General features: G+C 37.3%; 1 protein-coding gene across 1 annotated transcript in view; it reads right to left on the bottom strand.

Moving 5' to 3' along the window:
- Nucleotides 1-14,571: 14,571 nt before the first annotated feature.
- The window catches only part of DTHD1 (death domain containing 1), a gene marked incomplete at both ends in the record, with an annotated part of 70,336 nt that continues 61,038 nt past the window's right edge, over nt 14,572-23,869 (bottom strand). The window contains 2 exon segments of the mRNA XM_079919806.1: nt 14,572-14,946; nt 14,948-14,995. Coding sequence (XP_079775932.1) covers nt 14,572-14,946; nt 14,948-14,995 — 423 coding nt within the window.

The following is a 23,869-nucleotide window of genomic DNA, read 5'->3' as shown; positions in this document are numbered from 1 at the left end:
CAAATACTACACCATTTTATAAAAGGACCTCAGTGAGTTTTGGTATCCATGAACCAACTGGTATCCTGGAACAAATCCCTCAGGAACACTGAGGGATGACTCTATGCTACAATCATGGGTGAAGCCAGCCTGTGTACAGGACAACTCGTTGACAACAATGGGTTTGAGAGAATCACTGAGAATTAGTGTAAAAGCTCCAAAGCCCTCCCTTTATAGGAGAGGATGCTCTAAATTTTTCCCAACTTGTACACTTATCAGTATGTGAACTGACATATTCATTCTATTATCTTAACTACTTTGAGTTAAATTTTGCCTTTCTTGTACCCTAAACCAACTTAACCAGTTTATTTATTAAATATTTACTGAGCACCAATTTTGTGTTACATATTATTCTCAGCACTTGGGAAATATTAAAGAACAAAATAAAGAACCTGTCTGCATTTTGGTGACCAATTGCCCACGTGTACCACAAGTTACTATTAACTGGAAATAACTAGTTGCTTCTTTGGTGGTGGGGCTGCTATAGTGTTTGCACCTAGCCAATAAATCTAGTTCTTCGATTAATGTGATCATTCATTCAGTAATGATTTATGGAAGCCCTATGAATTAATCATAGTAATTAATCTATAACCATATTAATGTATTTTTTGGGTAATGAGCTTTCTTTCCTAGATAATAGACTATTTTAACACAGTTCAAACGCCTCTGCTTCCAGGAGGAACTTAAAATGAGAATGAAGAGGTTTACATATTTCAACTTCCTACGGAAGATTGCCTGCTGTGTATAAGAGAACAGACATTATTTTCACTCTCAGCCATGAGTTAGATTTGCTGATGTTTACCCAAAACATGATTTTGAACGGGATATATGTTATATTAAATGCTACTCTTTTTCCACTGGCTGGCATTTCCTTCAGGCCCCCATTAGGTCATCTTTCTCTCTACTTTCTATCAAAGCTCCCTCTAAGGGAAGGCTTATAAATACATGTTGCCCCGGGGGAAGCCTGTAGCCAAGGCCTCTTTGGCTTGGTCAGCATCTGAATGAAGTCCAGTCTAGCTGACACTCTCATATTCTCCAACACCATGAGAGCTTTGCACATCTACATTTTTTTAAAAAATAAATTTATCTATTTTTGGCTGCGTTGGGTCTCTGTTGCTGCGCACGGGCTTTCTCTAGTTGCGGCGAGTGGGGGCTACTCTTCGTTGCAATGCGCGGGCTTCTCATTGCGGTGGCTTTTCTTGTGGTGGAGCACAGGCTCTAGTCACACGGGCTTCAGTAGTTGTGGCACTTAGGCTCAGTAGTTGTGGCGCCCGGGCTTAGTTGCTCTGCGGCATGTGGGATCTTCCCGGACCAGGGATCGAACCGGTGTCCCCTGCATTGGCAGGCGGATTCTTAACCACTGCACCACCAGGGAAGTCCCTGATATTTTAATAATTATATTCTACAGGCTATAAATTCTCTAAGACAAAAAACCTTTTGGTTCATGATCCCATTCCACTTTTTAAAATGGAAGACATCAAAGTGTTTTTTTCTTGTTGGTTATATCTGGCTATAGTTACCATATTATAATTAAAACAAAATTCGTGAAATATTTATTAATACATTTTAAAATAACAATTATAAGTCCATTATTTGTTAACAGAAATAACATATTTTCTTTAAAAATACTATATTTTCCAAAACAGAAAAACAATAGAGAAGAGTGGCATGGTTTAAATTTTTGCAATTTAAACAATTTACATTATGTAGTCTCTGGGAAACTCCACTGTATATTAATAAAAGAATGAGAATGAAAAGGGCAAATAACATGTTAGTTATATTGCTGAGAGTTTTGACCTCATCTTCTGAGATCCCCTGACAGAGTTTCAGGGACCCCACCACTACCACCACATTTTGAGAACTGTTGCCCTAAGCAATAGTTAAGATAAAAGAAATATCAGTGGCATCTCACTGTAGTGCCATCTACAGAAGTAAAAATAATGTGGGAAAGGTTAAATTTAATGTATAGTTTCACTTGTCCGGTCATGTAGCTTGATGTTTACCTGCTCGGGTTCAAAGATGAGAGAGAGGCTTCCTCCAGCACCTTCTATTCTATTGCTACCAGATCTTTGAATGGTGTTGGTACAACCAGAATGGTCCTGGTCAGTGAAATATGACTTGATTTCAAAGTCTTTATTATACCCATCCTTTAGGAAGGGAGGTCACGTCTCCTGTCATGAAGCCTCGGGCAGATAGAGGAAGCCTATGACTTCTATTCAGACTGGTGTTTTCCAGTTCAAAATTAAATACATAAAATTACAAAGGAGAAATTATATTGAAGTAAAGGCATCAATATATTTTTAATTGAGATACAATAGTCTCTGGTCTTTTAATAACTCATAAAATAACAAAATCTAATGAAGTAAAAATAACCAATGTCATGTCAAAATAGCAATGTGCGTAAACCCTATCTTAAGAAACTGAAATCTGAAACAATTTGAAATAATTGGAAGGTGATAATAAAATATCCCTGATTTCTATTGTGACAAGGCCAGGTGCTACTACTATTTCTGTGATTTATTGCCTACATTCAGCATTGGTTAGTAAAAACACAAATATAATTTTTTTTCAAATATAATTTTTAACGCATCTTTTTTCATGAACTCTCTGAATTCTATCCATAGATACCTTTGAGATCTATGAACTCTAGGATAATGAATATTCTTCTAGGGAGCAGTGTTTCTCAAAATGTGATCCTCAGACCAGCAAATCACAATTACCTGGAAACTTATTAGAAATACAGATTCATGTGTCCTACCCCAGACGTATTGAATCATTTACCAGGGTCGGGGCTCAGCAATCTGCGTTTCAGCAGATGCTGATGCACACCAGTGTTTGGGAACCACTGTCCTAGCAGTCCTTTCTACTCAGGAACAAAGTATGTCCTGCCTTAAGGAAAGGGCAGGCAAGCAAGGCACGTAATCAAGAATTGGAGCGAAATGGGACCCTCTTTGAGGTCATGCAAACTTCCTTGTAACAGAAGGTGCAACAAGAAACATAGAACACTGGAAAAATAGAAGAAGATTTGGGAACCATGTATTCCAGGAGTGGTATATTGTTTCATGTTGAATGATAACTCAATGTTAGTAAGTATATTGAAAGCCACTGAGTTTAAGAGTGAGGATTTTGGTTGAACTTGAATGAATGATTGTATGAATTGTGTCACGATAAACTATGTGTTATGGATACATGTAGAGATGAGAGAATAACAACCCTCAAGTAGTAAATATGCTATCTCAAATATATCCAATCCTTTCAACTTTAAATGAAATAAATGAGACAAAGATAATAAGGCATTTGCCAAAAGTCAACAGTGAGTGAATTTCAGAGCCTGAACTAGAGATTCAGGACATCTGACCCATAATCTAATACTGTTACTTTCACATATGTCATAAGGCAGTAGATTGACAACCCATACTGTGCAATTTTTACATACTCTAACCCAGACTGTTCTCCAAAAGGCAAGTTGCTCCTCTGCAAGATTTTATAAACTAGGTAAATATAGCTCCTTATTGTATTCTATTCAGTGACTAGAAGTGGCAATTTAACTTCTTTACATGTTATTCAAAACAGTGCAAGGCCTAAACAGACAAGACATGCATGAACTATTCTCTTCTAGAAAGACAACTTGAGACATTAATTGAAACAATGTTACTGAATCTAAAGGTAATTACATTCCCAAATACATAAGAAGAACGAAGAAGATGGGGATTGTTTTCTTGAATAGAGATACATAATTCAGTGTAATGAGTTAAAAATGAAAGAAAAGGAAATTGAACCTGGATGAAGGGCATCCTGACAGCAAATACTAATGAATAATGGAGCATACTTCAAGAGAGACACAAAGAAGATCCATTACTTAGGAAGCTTAGACTACTTTCTCATGGCAAGATCTCCTTTCATAAAACTGTAGGATGGAAAACCAGTTTGCTGCTTTTACGCCTTATTTTTGTATTTGGAGTAATATTTTACATAGATCTTGGAATGGGGAAGGGAGTCTCTTAAAATAAAGGTCATTTATTTTCCACATATTTTAGTTAAATGATATTTCATTATAGATACATATTATGAATAGGGAAAATTGAAACTATTCATGAAGCTTTTGTTACAGAAGAATAGTAAGGTTAAATAAGAAAGGATCTTGAACAAAAATTACAGGGATTTGTCCAAAAAATTTCAAATTGCCAGTGAATATTTAACCCATGCTAGATAAATAAGAAGAGAGGAAAAAACATAACTGAAGAGAAGTCAAGGTTATGGTAGAAAATACATATGTTGACGTAAAAGACAATAGTAATGAAAGTGCCCTTATACTTGTTCATACTGTTCTCAGGGGAAAAGCTTTTGCTTATGTGAGACTCCTGAGTCTCACATAAGGAAATAATGAAGAATTCTAGTCCAACTGCTGCAGAGACGTGTAGTCATAAGAAAGTTTTAAAAATGGAAATGTCTAAATTAAATTTTCACAGCCCTGAAAAATATCTCACATTCAAAGTTATATATTACAGGTGGACCAGTACTGCCACAAACTTTTACCAGAGTCAACGAATAACTCAGTGTATCTGGAAAAATTAATAAAATTCATAGAATAACTTTGAAAAGAAGGGACTTGAGAGGTCATGAAATCATAGAAAATAAAATCATAAGCTCTGATTTAGAGGACAGCTTAGAGATCCTCTATTATATTCATTTATCATTGCTTTTTCTTTTTCCTTATTTTGCCTTGTTCTTTGTTGAACATATTTCTAAACCTACTGTCATACTTTCCTACCTTTTCAAGCAAATAATTCTGAACATAAATTATAGTTTGATTAATGATGACTCAAAGTTATTAGCCTAAAGGAGAATTCATTAGTTTTCTCTTGCTGTGTAGCAAATTATCACAAACTTAATGACTTGAAAAATACCTGTTTATATGTTTATAGTTTCCATGGGTCTGGCATAGTTTAGCTAGTCCTTCACTCAAGCTTGGTCTCAGAAGCCTGAATTCAAGATGTTGGGCAGCTGTGTCCTCATTTGGAGGTATGACTAGGGAAAGATACACTTCTAAGCTTCATCAGGCTGTTGATAGAATTCATTTCCTTGTGGTTATAGGACTGATGTCCCATTGTCTTGCTAGCTGTCATCAGGGACTGCTTTCTTCTCCTAGAAGCTACACTTAGATTTTGCCATGTGGCCCTCTATATCTCAGGAATTGAGAACCTTCCTTATCTTGAATTTCTTTCATGCTTTCATAGTCACAAATAGGCTATGAATCTCTTCCATACTCCAGGATCCAGGCTGATAGAACATTCTTAATTGAGACATTGCTGATCTCAAAGCAGAGAGAAAAGAAACATGATGGAACCACTCGATGGCTCATGTAGCTTCTGCTCAAATATAATACTCATATTTCACTGGGTGCTCTAAATCACATGACCAAGAGTAACAACCATGGGGCAGGAATGCATTGCCTTCCCACAAAGAGAAGTGGCAAATATTTTAATACAATCAATCACATTTTAGTAGTTATCCTTGTATATTGACTGTTTTCAGCCCTGCTTATTTTTGCTTTATGTTCAGGGGCTGCTCTATTGCCATCACACTGTTGTTGGTTTGTGTGTTTTGTGATGCTTTGTGGAGGGGTAATATTCACTTCTTTTGTTTAGAATTTAATCTCAGAAATACACTATTTTAAAATCACAACTAAAAATATCCTGAAAAATATCATTTGATTATTTTTAAATAATAATCTTAATTCAGAAATCCACTTTGAATGTATGTAAGCCAATTTTACTTACTGGCAAACCATAACAACACTGTATTCAGAACATTTTAAAAGCTAGAAGGTAATTATTTAGAAATCAAATCAGTTAAATCAGTGTACTTTCTTAGATAGTGAAGTGAGTCAAAAATACATTTATTCCATGATACATTCAATAGTTTATACTTTTAATTTTTATTTCGAGATAATTTCAGGGAAATTGTACACATCATTTCCTATGGTCAGTAATAGACTGCAGTCTTATTTCCATTGCTTTGACTGAAGAAACATAAGATATCATGTAATATAAAGGCCTCTAAAAATGCAGGAGTTTCTGTATACTTCATTTCTTTATATCAAATGAGAATTAGACATTTCAGAACATTAGAGCAGAATTTAGCCACAAAATGATGTACGATTACACTAACAATATATTGGCCATAAGTGAGGTTATGCCCCAAAATAACTTATAAAAAAATTTGTAAGCATCATGCAAAACAATCCTTTGACAACATAAAGTGATTTCTCTGTAGTGCTGAATGTTTCCTTAATTTTATCTGAGACACAGAGGCCCTCTTGTGGTGGCATCTAGGCATTTGCAGTGACTATTTTTTTAAGTTTCAACTTGTCTGGCACAGACATGGCCTTTCAGGTGGAGCAAGGTCTGGGTCACTTTCAATTTTTGAGGCCCTCAACATATATAAAAATGGACAAAAAGATGTCTACAAAGAATATAATATAGTGCATTTACAATTTTTAGCACACCTAATACAATGAAATATAAATTTGCTCTTTAAAATTAGACAAAAGTTCAAAAATACTAATTCACAGTGTACAGTTGGGCATGTAATCTATTAATGGGACCAAATTTAAAGGCATAGAATAATCAGCTTCCAGGGGAGTCAGTTCATCTCTGTGATTTTGGCACTACTGTTCTCATTAAGACAGATTACTAAAACTCTGTATTTAGCTCCTCTGGGTCAGATGTTCCTCCTTCCCAATTATCCCAGTTCCCTGCCTCAGCTCTTGACGCTGCCCTGCCTAGTCTTGTGAACAAATGAATTGTCTCAAAAGAAGACTATAAACTAAGAGAAAAAAAATATTTTATATTCAGCACAGCACAGAACCTGCTCTGTTTTTTTTTTTTTTTTGCTTTCCCTCCTGTGTTACTCTTGGGTCCATGCTAACCATGAAAAATAACAATAAATTGCTTTGGGCAGGAAGTAAATAGAGTAGGCAACATCCTTCAATTTGTATGTATGTAAACATCACTTGAGGTATTGACTGAGAATACAGATTCCTCAGGTCTACTGACAAAGTTGCTGACTTAAGGGGCTGAGCTGTGTCCTGTGAAACTGAATTTTAGCACTCATTCCAGATTTTTCTAGGTCCATTTGGCCAGAAGAATAATTCTTAGCTTTGGCTGCAGAATCAACTGTGGGGGATGGAGCGGTGGGGGGGCGTGCTGTAAGATTCTGATTTCTGGGCTTCCCTGGTGGTGCAGTGATTGACAGTCCGCCTGCCGATGCAGGGGACGGGGGTTCGTGCCCCGGTCTGGGAAGATCCCACATGCCGCAGAGCGGCTGGGCCCGTGAGCCATGGCCGCTAAACCTGCGCGTCCAGAGCCTGTACTCCGCAATGGGAGAGGCCACAACAGTGAGAGGCCCGCGTACCGCAAAAAAAAAAAAAAAAAAGATTCTGATTTCCAGGACTCACTCAAGATTACTTCAATCAGGATTTCTCAGGATGGGTCCAGGAACCTCCTGCTGATTCTAACATGCAGACATTGAAAACTACTGGATTAGAGAACAGAAGCATGGATGTCGGAGCCCAAACAGCCTAGGACTACCAAGCACATACTTAAAGTTCAACAAAGTTGGGTTGATTGACTCATTGCAATGAAGGAGATTACACACCAAAGGAACAGTGGTGTCTCACTGAACAAAGGCAAAGACAGAGTTATTTTAGGTCATAGGCATAGAGTGGAGCTGAGTGTTTTGACCGGCTCAAAGCAAAGCAGAGCTTGTGTAAAGGGATCAACATCAGGTCTGCACTGCAAAGTGGGCCTAGTGTTGTGTTTCCTTGGAAACACTAACATTAAGACAGATGTGCAGTGTTGTATCCAGAAATCCTTTATTTGATGCTCTGCATCCAGGTTGTCGATCAAGACTGCTTTTCTTTGTCAAAGTGACTTAAATCCTCCAGCCAAGAGAGGGATATTTCTTTCTTATGGATATGATTTCAAACAGCAAAGTTTCTGATAGTCTGTGATTTTGGAGAACAAAGTTTCTCAGCATGTAAGAAAGCAGCAGTCACTCAAAGAAAGGGACACTTTACAGCTGTGGTGTGTTTGGGGGAGAAAAATCGGATCCTGGTAACTTTGCAGCAGGTTTCATCTGTGTCTGTTATTCCAGCCTGATGAATGACAGAGCAGATGTTTAGAGTCCAAGCTAAATTTTACCTTTTCAGACAGAATATCTGCCCACACCGTGTTGCTTCCAGAAGGAAGATGGAACAGGAGAAGAGGGTCCAAGCATGTCAGTATAGAGATGTCATTCATGCGTTAATTCAACAAAGACTTATTGAGTACTTACAATATGCTGTGACATGACAGGGTAATGGAAATTCAGTGATGAACAAAACTCAGTCTCTGCCATCTTACAGACTGGTTGGAGAAAAACACAGAAAAATAGGCAACTACAACAGGGTAATAGCAGTGCTATAACTAGACTTAAGAATAGGGTGCCAAGGACAATTAACCGAGTCTTGGTTATTCAAAAAACTGGAAAAACGTTACCCGAGGTTATGGAAGAGAGAGGGCTATGGATGGGAGAGGGGCGAGGGAGCCAGGGGCAGAGTGTTGGAAGCAGAGGAAAAAGGACTTTGTAAACAGAATCATCTGGGCTCTGATCCAGGCTCTACCACTGACTGGGTATCACTGTAACTCTGAGCTGCAATTTTCTCATCTGTAAAATGAGAATAACAAAACAGAGAAACATTCAATGAGTGCCAGACAGAGTTCTAAGTAATAGGATTACATCAATGAACAAAAGGGACAAGCTCCTTGACCCTTGCATGACATACACTAATGTGGTGATTTACAAAAATAAATAACTGTAATTGAAATATGCTATTTAGTATGTTAGATAATAAGTGCAGAGTGATAAAAATTGAAAGTGCCAGTGGAGGACACCAGGGAGAAGGGGCGAGTTGAGGATAAAGGATGTGACGTCTGTCAAAACACCTTGACGTAGCACAGGGGCATTCTGATGAGGTTAGGGCCCAGAAGCCGGCTTAGCCAAGATACAGGGGAAACCCGAGACCTGCGTCAGCCGCTTTTTCGACCTCACTCAACATTTCTCTTTTCTTCTGACCTACTACTGTTACAAATTCTTCTAAATTCAGGGAGCCTGACTATGTACCTTAGATGAACTTCTCATTCTAAAGCACAGCTCTGGGCTATACCCCAGGGGGAACCCTCATTGGGGATATTTCTGGGCATGTCATCAGACAGCAGTTGACATTTCTTGCAAACACTGATAGCAGTGAGAGTTTAAGCTAGGACCCTCTTTTGCTCATAAATTTCTAAATTTCCTTTAACTTATTCTTCCCCCTTTCTTTTATGCCCTGCTTCAAGCCAAAAGTTGATTAAGACAGTGGTTCTCAGCACCCTCCTTCAAGGTTCATGACACCCTATTTTTAAGTCCAGTGACAGTACTTGTACTCTCCCGACCCCCCTCCCTCATGCCTGGATGTATGTGGAAGAAATTTTGTTTCTCATAGTTACTAGGGTCAGGCAGAGCTCTGTGTATTTGGTGGGCAGAGCTCAGGGTGCTGAATGGCTTACGATGCATGAGCCAGTTCAGGTCACTTAAAAACTATTCCATTCATGGGGCTTCCCTGGTGGCGCAGTGGTTGAGAGTTCGCCTGCCGATGCGGGGGACGCGGGTTCGCACCCCGATCCGGGAAGATCCCACATGCCGCGGAGCGGCTGGGCCCGTGAGCCATGGCCGCTGAGCCTGCGCGTCAGGAGCCTGTGCTCCACAGTGGGTGAGGCCACAACAGTGAGAGGCCTGCGTACCGCCAAAAAAAAAAAAAAATTCCATTCAAAATGCCAGTAACACCCCCACTGATAAACACTGGGTTAGGAAAATAGAACTTTCCTTGCAAAATTTAGCTCTTTCAAAAGTTGCATCATGATGCCCTCAAAGTCTACCTCACTTGCTTATTAAGGTATTTCTATTTTACTCTAAAATACTTCAGAATATACAATGTGATGTTGTGTATGCATTCATTTAGGTTACATTTTTTAGGAATAATCAATTGTTCTAGTCATGAATTTATACCCCAGATACGGCAAGCATCTGATCAAGATAACTATGATGTAATATCACAGGTTTTGTTCCTTAGAATAATAAATGTTAGAAGTATTTTAATTTATAAAATATGGTACTTAATGATTAGCAAAATGATGGTTGTAATGGGTTTTCATTAGTGAAATTGATATTAATAGAGATATGTAGATCAGCTCTAAATGGTAGAAACATTCTTACCCCTTTATGGTATAAAACAGGCATGTCCGTAATGATGCCTAAGGCTTTATTGCTAAATGGTCCTGTTTTGCAGCCGCTATTTTGAAGCGCTCTTGATGTGCCTGAATAGCCAAGTTGTGGTAATGTGGCTCTACTTATTGGTGATTACTGATATCTACTGCAAATAGCACAATATTTGTACATCACCAGTTTGTGTTAGGTCAATATGCAATATGATCCTAATCAGTCAGTCTCTTAAGCAAGTCTAAGAGAGCATTTAACTAATTGAGTTGGGACAACTATCAATGATCACAACCCCTTCCCACCTCCTGACCCTTCCCCCATCCCCATCCTCAAAACTAATATCTATTTGTACTGCTGATATGAATTAGAAATACTGTTTTGCAAAATGAGAAGTAGGAATAAAGTTTAGGCAACATGATATGGTGGGAGCCAAGCCAACAACCTAACTTTGAATCCTGTGTCGCTCACTTGTGACCTTAAACAACGCACTCAATCTTTCTAATCTCCAGTTTCCTGTCTTGTAAAACTGGGTTGTGTACCTGCCTCATAGGACACTGGGAGAATTAAATAAGTGAATACTTGTAAAGGGCTAAGCCGAAAGAGCTTGGTTCATTACAGGCAATGAACAATATGATGATCTCATTCATTCGATCTCCCTTTACGCAGAAAGCGTAACCCAGGGGACTGTCTCTTACTCATTTTTGTACTTCTGGCATTGAACAGATTGCCGATTGCTTGACCCAGGGTTTGTGTTCAGTAAATATCTGTTGAATAAATGAATTTAACATTCCCTTTTTTGGAAATTAGCTATATTTTCTAAGTTCTCTGACATCCCGGAATCTGTCCATATGCTATATTACTCCTCCTTTTGATTCTTTTTAAAGATGACAATGCCACTAGAATATGCTCTATTCATTAGTAGAAGAAATACTGTAAAAGATTTAAACCAATATCTTTTTTTCCAATAGAGCAATTGAAGACAATCCAGGCTTACCTAGGATGTAGAATTTCATGTTACGTGCCTCAAGTTGATTAATTTATGTAATAAATGTACTTAAATATACTGTTTTCCTAAGAATCTGCATAACCTGATGATTAGAATATAAAATGGCAATTTGGCAATGTGTATCAGGAGCCTTAAAAATGTTCCTAGTAAGTAGTCCCATTTCTAAAAATGTATCCTAATGAAATAATAATTTATATACATATGTAGAAAGATGATCATTGCATCGTTATTCTTATGAGAAGAAGGAAGTCATCTGAATATACAACAAGAGGGGAAAGGCTAAATGAACTATGGTAACCAATTGTAGTACTCTTTAAGTATATGTTTGGAAGAAATTAATATATATGTTCACTAAAATGTGTCTACAGAAAGTTCATATAAACCCCGTGTGTGATAACTCCAAACTGGAGTCTGCTGAAATACCTATTTACAGTGAAATGGATGTACAATATATAGTATCTACATATAATGGAATATTATTTATTAATGAGAAGGAGCAAACTATTGCCACATAAACAACATGGATGGATTTCAACAACATAAATTTGAATTCGAAAGCCAGACATAAAAGAATATATACTGCATTATTTCACTTCTTAAATTTTCAAAAGTAGGTAATACTAAAATTAATTATGCTATGGCTATGAAGTGAGATATTATACAGCTATTAAAACATTTAAAGACATTGGAAAATGCCCATAATTTAATAAAATTTAAAATTTAATTTAAAATTTAAATTTAAAACTGTATATATAATATATGACCCCCATTCTGGAAAAAAAAAAATATGTAAGTTGCTATTAGAAGTACCAGTCAGGGTCTCAATAGGAAACACATGATACACTCAAATTAGGATAATTAGAGGAGGCTTTGTCTTAAAAGGGCGGGCAGGGTATGGAGGACCACAGGGAACAGTGCAGCCATACGGCTGTCACTACCCCAGACCGGATGGGACGTGAACAGGAGTGGTTCCCAATCCCAGGAGAGAGCTGCCCATAGAGGAGAGGGGCAGTGGCCTTTGGGTGAGGGATGCATCCCGGCTTCAGTGAATTCAAGGGAGGAAGAAAGGGGATCATCTAACTCACTCTTCTCCCTCCTCCCAGCCTCCTGCTGGGGCTTCCCATTAACCAAGGCCACCCAGAAGCCAGAGCATTGCCAATGTGGTCCCTACAGTTCAGCCCACCAGACAGAGAGCAGGATGCACAAGGGGAGGGCATGGATGTGGCACACATGCCACATATGGGACTGATAATTCCTTTGGTTACCCAAGGGAGAGGAGGTGCTGCAGAGATGATCAATTTTTTTTCTTTATATACCTTTATATTATTTTACTGCTGCCATAATACATACATTTTTTAAAATTCTGGGGAAAAATGTGTGTCAGGATGTGTGTGTGAAGGGATATGTGCCCGTGAGGGTATGGATGTAAATGAGTTTATGTGTGTGTGTGTGAGAGAGAGAGAGAGTGCAGGTGCATGAGGATGTGTTTGTATGTGAAGGTGTACAGGGAACGTGAGGGAGCATGTGTGTGTGTGTGTGTGTGTGTGTCGGGGGGTATGCATGTTGACGAGTATATGTGTGCATGTGCTGCAGGAGGGTGGTGTGTATGCATGGGTGAAGGCATATGTGAGGGTGTACACGTGAATCTGAGACTGTATGTTGTGTAAGGGTGTCTGTGCGGGGGAGACGTATATGAAGAAGTGTGTCTGTGTGAGGCGGCGGGAGTGCGGTGTGTGTATGTGAGAGTGTATGAATGCAGGTGAGAAGGTACAGGTGGATGAGAGTCTGTCCCTGAAAGGGGCAGGAGTGTCCGTAACAGGTGTGTGGGAGGCTATGCGTGTGTCTATATGAGTGAGCGTGCTTGGGGGGTATGAGGACACAGAGAGGGGGTGTGAGGAGATGTGTGAGTGAGTGAGGTGGTACATCTGAAGAGATTTGCATGTATTTGTGTGTAAGTGTGTGTGTGTGCACATAGGTGTGTTTATATACATCTGCATACACAGAAGTAGAAACCTTTCCTTCCAGGAAAAAAGAAAAACTGGAAGAAAATATTTTCATAATAGTAGTCTCTAGTGGCGGAATAAGAGGCAAATTTTATTTTCGTGACTTCTTTTTTACTTCGTAGTCAGAAAGACAATGAACATTTCAGTCTGTTTGCTTCATTCCAAGAATATGTGACAAATATTGTACCTTTCTGGAAACATGTAAAAATGATAAAAATCTTGACTGCTGAAAGGTTTCTTGATAGGAACGTGTTTGAAAATTGGAATTCTCTTTTTTAACATATAACGAAATAGATCTCTAAGTCTCTGGTTAATTTAATAGAAGGAAATCCTGCCTTTAAATCTGAGAACCATGTACATGTTTAATTTTTCATGTAACTAATATAAGGCCCACTCATGTCATGCTGTTACAGGAAGCTAAAGTGCTTTAGGGTTTCCAAAGCCTCAAAACATAAACATTAACAGGAATTATCGATGATGGAGGGGCTTAGGTAATTATTGTCTTTTTCTTTTAGTTTTTTTTTTTTACAGGTGGTTTTTTAAAAAAAATAATGCTCCTATAGGGCTTATGTAGTAAGGTTTCTGTCAAACTGATTTAGTAGCAGGTTGCTTTCCTAAGTCAGTGCAAAAGGCCCTGAGTTCTTTCACTTACGCTCCATGATCTCTGCGCTGCCCCATTTTACTAATAATAACATACGAGGTTTTCCCGATTCTAGGCTAAATCTTATTAATAGTTTGTGGGAGTAAATGGCTGAAGTGTTCTTCTATTTTTAATTTATTTCAACCTTAGATGTTTTCTTAAAGTGATATGCTATCATCAACATCAGGCGTCTGCAGCCCAATTTATTTTGTACTGTTATCTGTGGGCTCCATGGTATACACATAATGTGAATCAGTTGCTTGGAGTCCTGGGTAACTAGTTTACTTTTATGTAGATAACAATAAAAAAAAAAAAAAGGGATTCTGTATACCATACCTTTCCTTTACACTTAAAAAGCAACCCCAGCTATTAAAATACACACAGGGCAAACTCTATTACAAATGCTATTAAGTTTGGCTGCAGAACATGTATCACTGAACCATGAGTGAGAATTCAGACCCACAGATGCTTTTTATTGTCTGATTAGTGCTTCTTCACTTGTCTCAATAACACATCTATCAAAGAGATTCACTTCAAACAACATTACTTGGAAACTGCTAGTAAAATGTTGACAGAAACGGTCTTCAAACCGACTGTGACACTTTTCCTAGGGCAAAAGAAAGAGCAACGGGGCTGAACTCCACCACATCAGACCACTGCTGGGGTTCAGTGAACACTTTATTTTCCCATTTGAATTTGAGCTCTTCTGCAAGGTCACTCCTGCTGATCTTGCGGAGATGGCGAGCCAGAAGACGAAGTTTGTCTGTGGAATTTGGGAGTGATCTTTTCCAAAAGCAAAGAAGGTCGTGGGTCTGGTATGTGAGATCATCAGGGTTCTTCAGTTTGATGAGCTGAATGGTGCTGTGGCGAAGGGGGAGGGATGAGAAGAGACACAGGGCGTTTTCTTCTGAGAGCTCGTCTGCTAGCCAGTAGAGCAAGTTGTCCCACAGGGCTTCTGCCAGGCACACGTGGGACACTCAGTGTTAGGACCCTTTCATGGAGGGTGTGCTCATCTAACCCTCCAACTGTTCACAGGAAACTTAATCTCTGGTTTGGCCTCTGAGAAGCAGAAAGATTTGGGACCAGCCAGATGAAGAGTTGAGAGTCTTTGAATCTCTGCCCTTTCTGGGGTCTTCCTCTGAGGGAACCACCTATTGCAAAGGGTTAGAAATGCTTCTCAAATTTTAACTTCCCTGAGATCCAGTAGGGCTCATTAAAATGGTGTTTAGGCCCCCACCCCAGATAGTCTAATTAAGTAAAACTAGGATAGGGGCAAATCTTGGCATTTTTAACAAGTTCCCAGATGATGCTGACGCTGAGGTCCTCAACCACACTTTGAGTAGCACTATATTAGAAGACATTTTTAGATTCAAAAACTACTTCCCTTAATTTGTACTAACCTGATGCATAAATTATAGCAGCAGCTAGGCAATCCTCATGCCCCAACCCCCCAACTACACACACACACACACACACACACACACACACACACACACACACACAAACTCACCAAAATTCAATATCCAAAGAGCAATTCTGTAGAAGGTCCATTTCACCAACATTCCCCCTGGCTTCTGGACTATTTAGAACTACACACATCTCTGAATATATCCTGTAAGTTCAGCATACCCCTTCCCTTACCCTGTGACTCCTGGCTACCACCTAAACTCAAGATTCCAATTTTCTGTTGTTTGGTTGTTATTTATTTTATTGTGTAGCTCAAATCCATCACTCTCAGGAAACCCCTCAAGCCCTTCTCTCTCCTTGCACACATCAGCCCTAACTTGCATCAGTGATTTTCTCCCACTCATGCAAAACTCTGCTCCAGTTTCCCTGGTTTGGTGTCAGAAAAGAACTCTATGTCTGCCACCTTTTACTCTGTTCTTTCCATCTACCTACTCACATAAATTGCATCTGCTTTTACACTATAAATCATGCCACTTTTCTGTGAAAGCTACTCAGGAAATGGAGCCGACACATCCTTCCCCTCCATTGCCACTTTCAAACCAACATTCTGCTTCCCCCTTGCAGTATATTCATTTTATTGTCCATGCTACAAGGGTAGGCTTTCCTCTCTCCATCCACATCAACTGTCTCCTGCCATTGGCAGGCAGCAGCAACAGCAACCCTGTTGATAGTCAGTCATACCTCTGAACACATGATTTCTTAATCTTGTCAGCATCACTGACCTGTGTGGTGTCTCCATATTAAAAACTGACTTACATGGCCAATCCTTATGTTTCATCATTAGCTAGAACTATTCCACTTCCATGGCTTCAGCTGCTCAATATTACTGCTCACCACTACCCCCTAAACTTCCACAGCTTCTGTTCCTTTGTTCCTGCTTAATATGTTTCTTGCCCCATCACTAATACAGCAAGTCCTTTGACGCCCGCAGTCATTCCATCATCTCTGCCTCCGTACCCATACTGCCCTAATGATCAGCTGTGTAGGTCAATAATGGTCTTGCATCCACCTTAAAATCTGTTGTCCTCTTTAGCTTTCAATGTTCTCAATTTGTCAATCTCCAATTCTGTCTTACTCACATTGCAGTCAACTACAGGGATGCCCAGGGTTATGAAATGATACTGAATGTGATCAACAAGCTCTAAGCTTTGTACACAATTTAAGCCTTTAGCAGCTTACAAATCCATTAAAAACTCTGTTTCTTGAATTCAATTTAAAATTTTCCAGAGCAATGACATAATACTTTCCTACCATCCTTAAGCCCCAATCTCACTCTTATTCTGTTTCACTAGGCCAGTGTCAGTCTCTCCTAACTTTCCCCAAAGCCATTTGACCAGAGTTCTCATAACCTCATTTTCATTTCAAAATCACTTTCTTACAGAATCTCACTCCTCCATGTTTTCTGGGTGCCATCCCCACAGTGTTTTTCATCTAATAATTTCCCTTCACACCTGTTCCTTAACCTCCTCATCAGGTTCTTTCCATTCTTCCCACAGGCACTCTCAAGCCTCCCCTTTCCTTGCTTCTGCTGCTGTTTCAAGCTCTCAGGCTATCTCTCCCCGTCCTTTTACCATAAAATCTTTTCATGCCTATTGTAAATCTGATGCCTTAAGTCCATCACTATCAACTCACTCCTTAAGCCCTTGCTTTAGAGGTTATATAGCCTCTTTTTAAAAAAATTATTTTATTGAAGTATAGTTGATTTACAATGTTGTGTTCATTTCTACTGTACTGCAAAGTGATTAAGATATATATATATATATATATATATATATATATATATTCTTTTTCATATTCTTTTCCATTATGGTTCATCACAAGATATTGATATCCTCTTTTAAAACTCTATTAAAGCCTTATTTTCCAATCTTTCTAGAGCCCTCCTAAATACTACTTATAGCAACTGATTGTCAGTCTACATCTTCTCCGACTTCCACAGAGCATTTTACTCCTTCCCTTGGGTTCCATGGCCTGCCCTGCTCTTCCTCTTCCCTCTCTTTTCCCTTTGCTGACTGTCTTCCTCCTGATTGTGCTGAATTACTGCTTCCTATCTCAGGCCCTTTCTATTTCTGTCCCCTCCCCTCAGTGAATTCACCAACTGCCTTAATAAAGGGTTCTGCGTAATTGCCATAAAGATGCTCACCAAACTTGGAAGAAGAATGGATGAACACAGTGAGAACTTCAACAGAGACAGAAAATATAATAAAATACTAAACATAAGTTATAATTGAACTTAAAAATACACTTGAGGGATTCAACAGCAGACTGGATAAGGTAGAAGAACAAATCACTGACCTGGAACACAAAGCAATAGAAAACCAAGACTGAGCAGCAAAATGAAAAAAAAGAAAAAAAAAAAAAGAAAGAAAAGGAATTTTAAAAAGTAAATATACCTTTAGGAAAACATTAAATGGAATAACTTTCACATTATCAGGGTCCCAGAAAGAGAAGGAAGAGAGAAAGAGCCAGAAGAATTCTTTAAAGAAACAGTGGCTGAAAACGTCCCTAATCTGAGTAAGAAAAGAGACATCAAGGTCCAAGAAGCTCAGAAATTTACAAATAAGATGAACCCAAAGAGACATACACCAAAACACATTACAATTAAAATGGTAAAAGTTAAGGATAAAGAGAGAATCCTAAAAGTAGCAAGAGAAAAACAACTTGTTACATGCAAAATAACCCCCCATAAGTCTATCAGCAGACTTTTCAGCAGAAATTTTACAGGTCTGAAGGGAAAGGCATGATATATTCAAAGTGCTGAAAAAAATTTTTTTTCCAACCAATAATTCTCTATCCAGCAAGCTTAGCATTCAAAGTTGAAGGAAACATCAATAGTTTCCAGATAAGCAAAAGCTAAAGTCCATCACCAGTAAACCAGCCCTGCAACAAATATTAAAGGGACTTCCTTAAGCTGAAAAGAAATGGCACTAATTAATAGTAAGAAAACATACAAAAGTAAAAATCTCATTGGAAAATGTAAATATATAATAGGGGTAGTGGATCAATCACTTGTAAAGCAAGTATGAAGGGTAAATGACAAAGGTAGAAAATTAAAATTACAATAATTAGTTAAGGAGTACATAAAATAAAAAGATGTAAAATGTGTCATCAAAGATAGAAAATGGGGGTGGGAAGTAAAAGATAAAGATTTGGAATGTGTTCAGATTTAAGTAGGTACCAACTTAAAACAGGGTACTATTTACATTGGATGTTCTATGTGAGCCTCACAATAACCACAGGAAAAAAAATAATAGTGAATACACAAAAGAAAATGAGAAAGAAATCTAAACAAAACACTAAAGAAAACTACCAAAACACAAGGGAAGAGAGAAAAATAAGAACAACAACAAAAAAAAAAAACTATAAAAATAGCCAGAAAACAATTAACAAAATGGCAATAAGTACATACCTATCAATAATTACTTTAAATACAAATAGACCTAATGTTCCAATCAAAAGATATAGAGTGGCAGAATGGATTAAAAAAAAAGACCCATCTATACATTGCCTATGAAAGACTCATTTCAGAAGAAAGGACACACAGACAGAAAAGGAAGGAGCAGAAAAAGATATTCCATGCAAATTGAAATGAAAAGAAAGTGGAGTAGCTATAGCCATATCAGACAAAATAGACTTTAAAACAAAGACTGTAATAAAAGACAAAGAAGGGCATTACATAATGATAACAGGATCAATCCAGTAAGAAGATATAACATTTATAAATATATATGTACCCTACAGAGAAGCACCAAAATATATAAAACAAATAATAATGAACTTAAAGTGAGAAATTTAAGCAATACAACAATACTAGGGGATTTTAACACCTCACTTACAACAATGGATAAATCATCCAGATAGAAAATCAATAAGGAAATATTGGACTTAAATGACACATTAGACCAGATGAACTTACTAGATATACACAGAACATTCTATCCAAGAGCAGCGGCATACACATTCTTTTCAAGTGCACATGGAACAATCTCCAGGATAGATCATATGCTAGGCCACAAAACAAGTCTTGATAAATTCAAGAAGACTGAAATATTATCAAAGCATCTTCTCTGACCACAATGGCATAAAACTGGAAATCAACTACAAGAAAGAAACTGGAAAACCCACAAAAATGTAAAGATTAAACAACATGCTACCAAACAAACAATGGATTATTAGGAAATCAAAGAAGAAATAAGACATACTAAAATCTATGGAAAACCACCAGCAAAAGTGGTTCTAAGAGGGAAATTCTTAGAAATGCAGTCCTACTTCCAGAACAAGAAAAATCCCAAATAAACAGAACAAGAAAAATCCCAAATAAACAATTTAACTTTATACCTAAAGGAACTAGTAAAAGAAGAATAAACAAGTAGAAGGAAGGAAATTAGTAGAAGGAAGGAAATAATAAACATCAATGCAGAAAAAAATGAAATAGAGACAAAAAATAGAAACAATGAAACTAAAAGCTGTTTTTTTGAAAGATAAACAAAATCAACACATCTTTAACTAGACTAACCAAGAGAAAAAGAGAGAGCACTCAAATAAGTGAATTCAGTAATGAAAGATAAGTTACAACTGATACCACAGTAATAAAACAGATCACAAGAGACTATTCTAAACAAATATATGACCAAAAATGGGCAATCTGGAAGAAATGGATAAATTCCTAGAAACATACAATCTCTCAGGGATGAATTATGAAGAAATAAATCTCAATAGACAAATTACAAGCAAGGAGATTGAAGCAGTAATCAAAAAGTTCCCAATGAACAAAAGTCCAGGACCAGATGGCCGCACAGATGAATTCTACCAAATATTCAAGAAGATTTAATACCTATCCTTCTCAAGCTCTATCAAAAAATTGAAGAGTTGGGAACACTCCCAAACTTGTTTTACAAAGCCAGCATTACTCTGATATCAAAACCAGTCAAGGACACCACACTCACACACACACACACACACACACACACACACACACACAAAATCCAGACCAAATCCCTTGATGAATGTAGATGCAAAAATCCTCAACAAAATATTATCAAACTGAATCCAACAATTTACTAAAATAATCATATACCACAACCAAGTGGGATTTATTCCAGGAATGCAAGGATGATTCAATGAATTGATAGCCACAAATTAATTAATGTGAAGAATCACATTAACAAATGAAGGATAGAAATCATTTGATCATTTCAATAGATGTGGAAAAAGCATTTGACAAAATTCAGCATCAATTTATGATAAAAAAAACTCTTAACAAAGTAGGTATAGAGGTAACATACCTCAACATAATAAAAGCCATATATGACAAACCCACAGCTAACATCATACTCACTGGTGAAAAGTTGAAAGCTTTTCCTTGAAGAACAGGAATAATACAAGAATGCTCATGATCACCACTGTTATTCAACATATTATTGTAGTCCTAACCATAGCAATTAGGCAAGAAAAAGAAATAAAAGACATCCAAACCAAAAAAGGAAGAACTAAAACTATCATATTTGAAGATGATATGATGCTGTATATAGAAAACCCAAAAGATTCCACCAAAAAACCGTGAGAACTAATAAATGAATTCAGAAAAGTTGCAGAATACTAAATCAATATACAGAAATGTGTGGCATTTCTGTACATTAATAACAAACTATCAGAAAGAGAAATTAGAAAAAAAAATCCTCTTTACAATTGCATCAAAAAGAATAAAATATCTAGGGATAAATTTAACCAAGGTGAAAGACCTATATATTGAAAACTATTAAACACTGATGAAAGAAATTGAAGACACAAACAAAGGGAAAGATATTCCATGTCCATGGATTGGAACAATTAATATTATTAAAATGTCCATACAATTCAAAGCAATATACAGATTCAGTGCAATCTCTATCAAAATTCCAATGGCACATTTTACAGAACTGGAACAAATAATACCAAAAACTGTATGGAACCTCAAAAGATTTCAAATAGCCAAAACAATCTTGAAAAAAAAGAGCAAAGCTGGAGGTGTCATGCTCCCTGATTTCAAACTATACTACAAAGCTAATCAAAAGAGTATAGTATGGCCATAAAAACAGACACACAGATAAATGAAACAGAACTGAGAGCCTAGAAATAAACCCACATAAATATGGACAATTAATTTATGACAAAGGAGCAAAGAACATACAACGGTGAAAGGATAGTGTATTCAATAAATGGTGTTGATAAAACTGGAGAGCCACATGCAAAAAAAAACAAGAAAGAAAGAAACTAGACCACTATCTTACATCATACACAAAATTGAGCTAAAAATAGATTAAAGACTTGAATGTAAGACCTGAAACCATAATAATCCTAGAGAAAAACATAGGCAGTAACCTCCCTGACATCATTCTTATTTATGTTTTTGTGGCTCTGACCCAAAAACAAAGGAAACAAAAGAAAAAATAAACAAATGGGACTATATAAACTAAAAAACTTCTGCAACGTGAAGGAAAGCATCATCAAAATGAAAAGGCAACCTACTGAATTGGAGAAGATATTTGCAAATCATATATCTAATAAGGTGTTAATATCTAACATACATTTAAAAAACTCATACAACTCAATAACAAGCAAACAAATGATTTAAAAAATGGGCAGAGAATCTGAACAGACAGTTTTACAAAGACAGAGATGGCTAACAGACACATGAAAAGATGTTCAACATTTTTAGGGAAATGCAAATCAAAATGACAATGAGATATTACCTCACACCCATCAGAATGGCTATTATTGAAAAGAGAAGAAATAACAAATGTTAGAGAGGATACAGAGAAAAGAGAACCCTAATTGTTATGGCACTGTAAATTGGTGCAGCCATTATGGAAAACAGTATGGAGGTTCCTCAGAAAATTAAGAATAGAATTACCATATTTCCACTTCTTGATATTTATCCAAAGAACACAAAAACACTAAATTGAAAAGATGGATGCACCCCTATGTTCATTGCAGCATAGAAACAGCATAAGTGTCTATTGATGGATGAATGGATAAAGAAGGTGTGGTATATATATACACAATGAAATATTACTCAGCCATAAAAAAGAATGAAATCCTGCCATTTGTGACAACATGGATGGACCTTGAAGGTATTATGCTAAGTGAAATAATTCAGGCAGAGAAAGACAAATACCACATGATTTCATTCATATGTCTAATCTCAAAAAACAAAACAAAGGAACAAATAAAATAAACCCAAAACAAACTCATAGATACAGATATCAGAATTGTGGTTTCCATAGAAGAAGGGGGTTGGAGGGTTAGTGAAATGGGTGAACAGGGTAAACTGTATGGTGATGGATGGTAACAAGACTTGTAGTGGTGATCACTGTGTAGTGTATACACATGTTGAATTATAATGCTGTACACCTGAAATTTATATAATTTTTAAAAAACTTACATTAAGAAGTTTTAATGGGAGGAGGTTAAGAATCAACATAAGAACAATGTAAATTTAAGTATATTGATACTGTAGCACTGTAAAATAAGTGAATAGAATTTTTGAGATATGAACTATGTACTTAATCCTCTCAAAAAATTGAGAAATGCCAATTTAAATAGTGCAGCAGATTCTATCATTCCCATCAACAGGCATATGACCTGAACTGAGTCTAGGACAAGAGGTGCACATTGGATTTTTTCTTTTCTTTGTGTAAACAATTTACCCCCTCAGTCATTCTTTCTTCGCAGATGCCTCATAGCACCTTGATGCACTGAGAGTGATTCTAGTGTTTATGTATTTTTTCACATACGTGAAAATTCAAGCCACATTCTTTATCTGGTGCCCAACCACAGAAGCAGTGGATTGTGGATGCACAGGAAATCTTGGGCTCTTTTACACTTCCAGGCACTGTGCTGGTCTCCCATATAGCCTCGTTATTCAGGGATTTTCAGTGCCCCCTTCCTATTCCTTCCCTTCCCTTTTCTTTTTTCTTTTCCCCCATGGTTTTTTTCTGTGCACTATTTTTGCCTTGCATACCACCTTTTAAATTTCACTGGTACTCAGGGTCAGCTCCAAGCCAAACAGGGAAGCCTCTGTTTGTCCTGGAGTGTCCCCTCCCACAGATTCTGTATCTACATGTGTTTCCTTGGATGCCTTCATTGGCAGGACTGGCTTTAACTTTTCCCTACTTTCCTCTCTTCCCTTCTTCCAATCAAAAAGTGCTATTCTATTGCATCTTCTCAGGATCTACTATTTGCTAAAGGAATTTTTATTATTCCTCTCAGGTAACCTGATTTTATGTTAATATTGTATATTTTATTTTGCTTAATGCAGTTTCTAAAATGTCACTGTCAACGTGTTACTGCTCAGGAAGATTGTCTGGCAAATTTAAACCTGGCTCTCAAGTTCTCAGTAATATACATATACCTTGTAAAAGGGTGTAGTGGGGC

The sequence above is a fragment of the Stenella coeruleoalba genome (assembly GCF_951394435.1).
Source record: "Stenella coeruleoalba genome assembly, chromosome: 4".
In the NCBI taxonomy this organism is placed as follows: Eukaryota; Metazoa; Chordata; class Mammalia; order Artiodactyla; family Delphinidae; genus Stenella; species Stenella coeruleoalba.
This window is presented reverse-complemented; position numbering and strand designations above follow the sequence as displayed.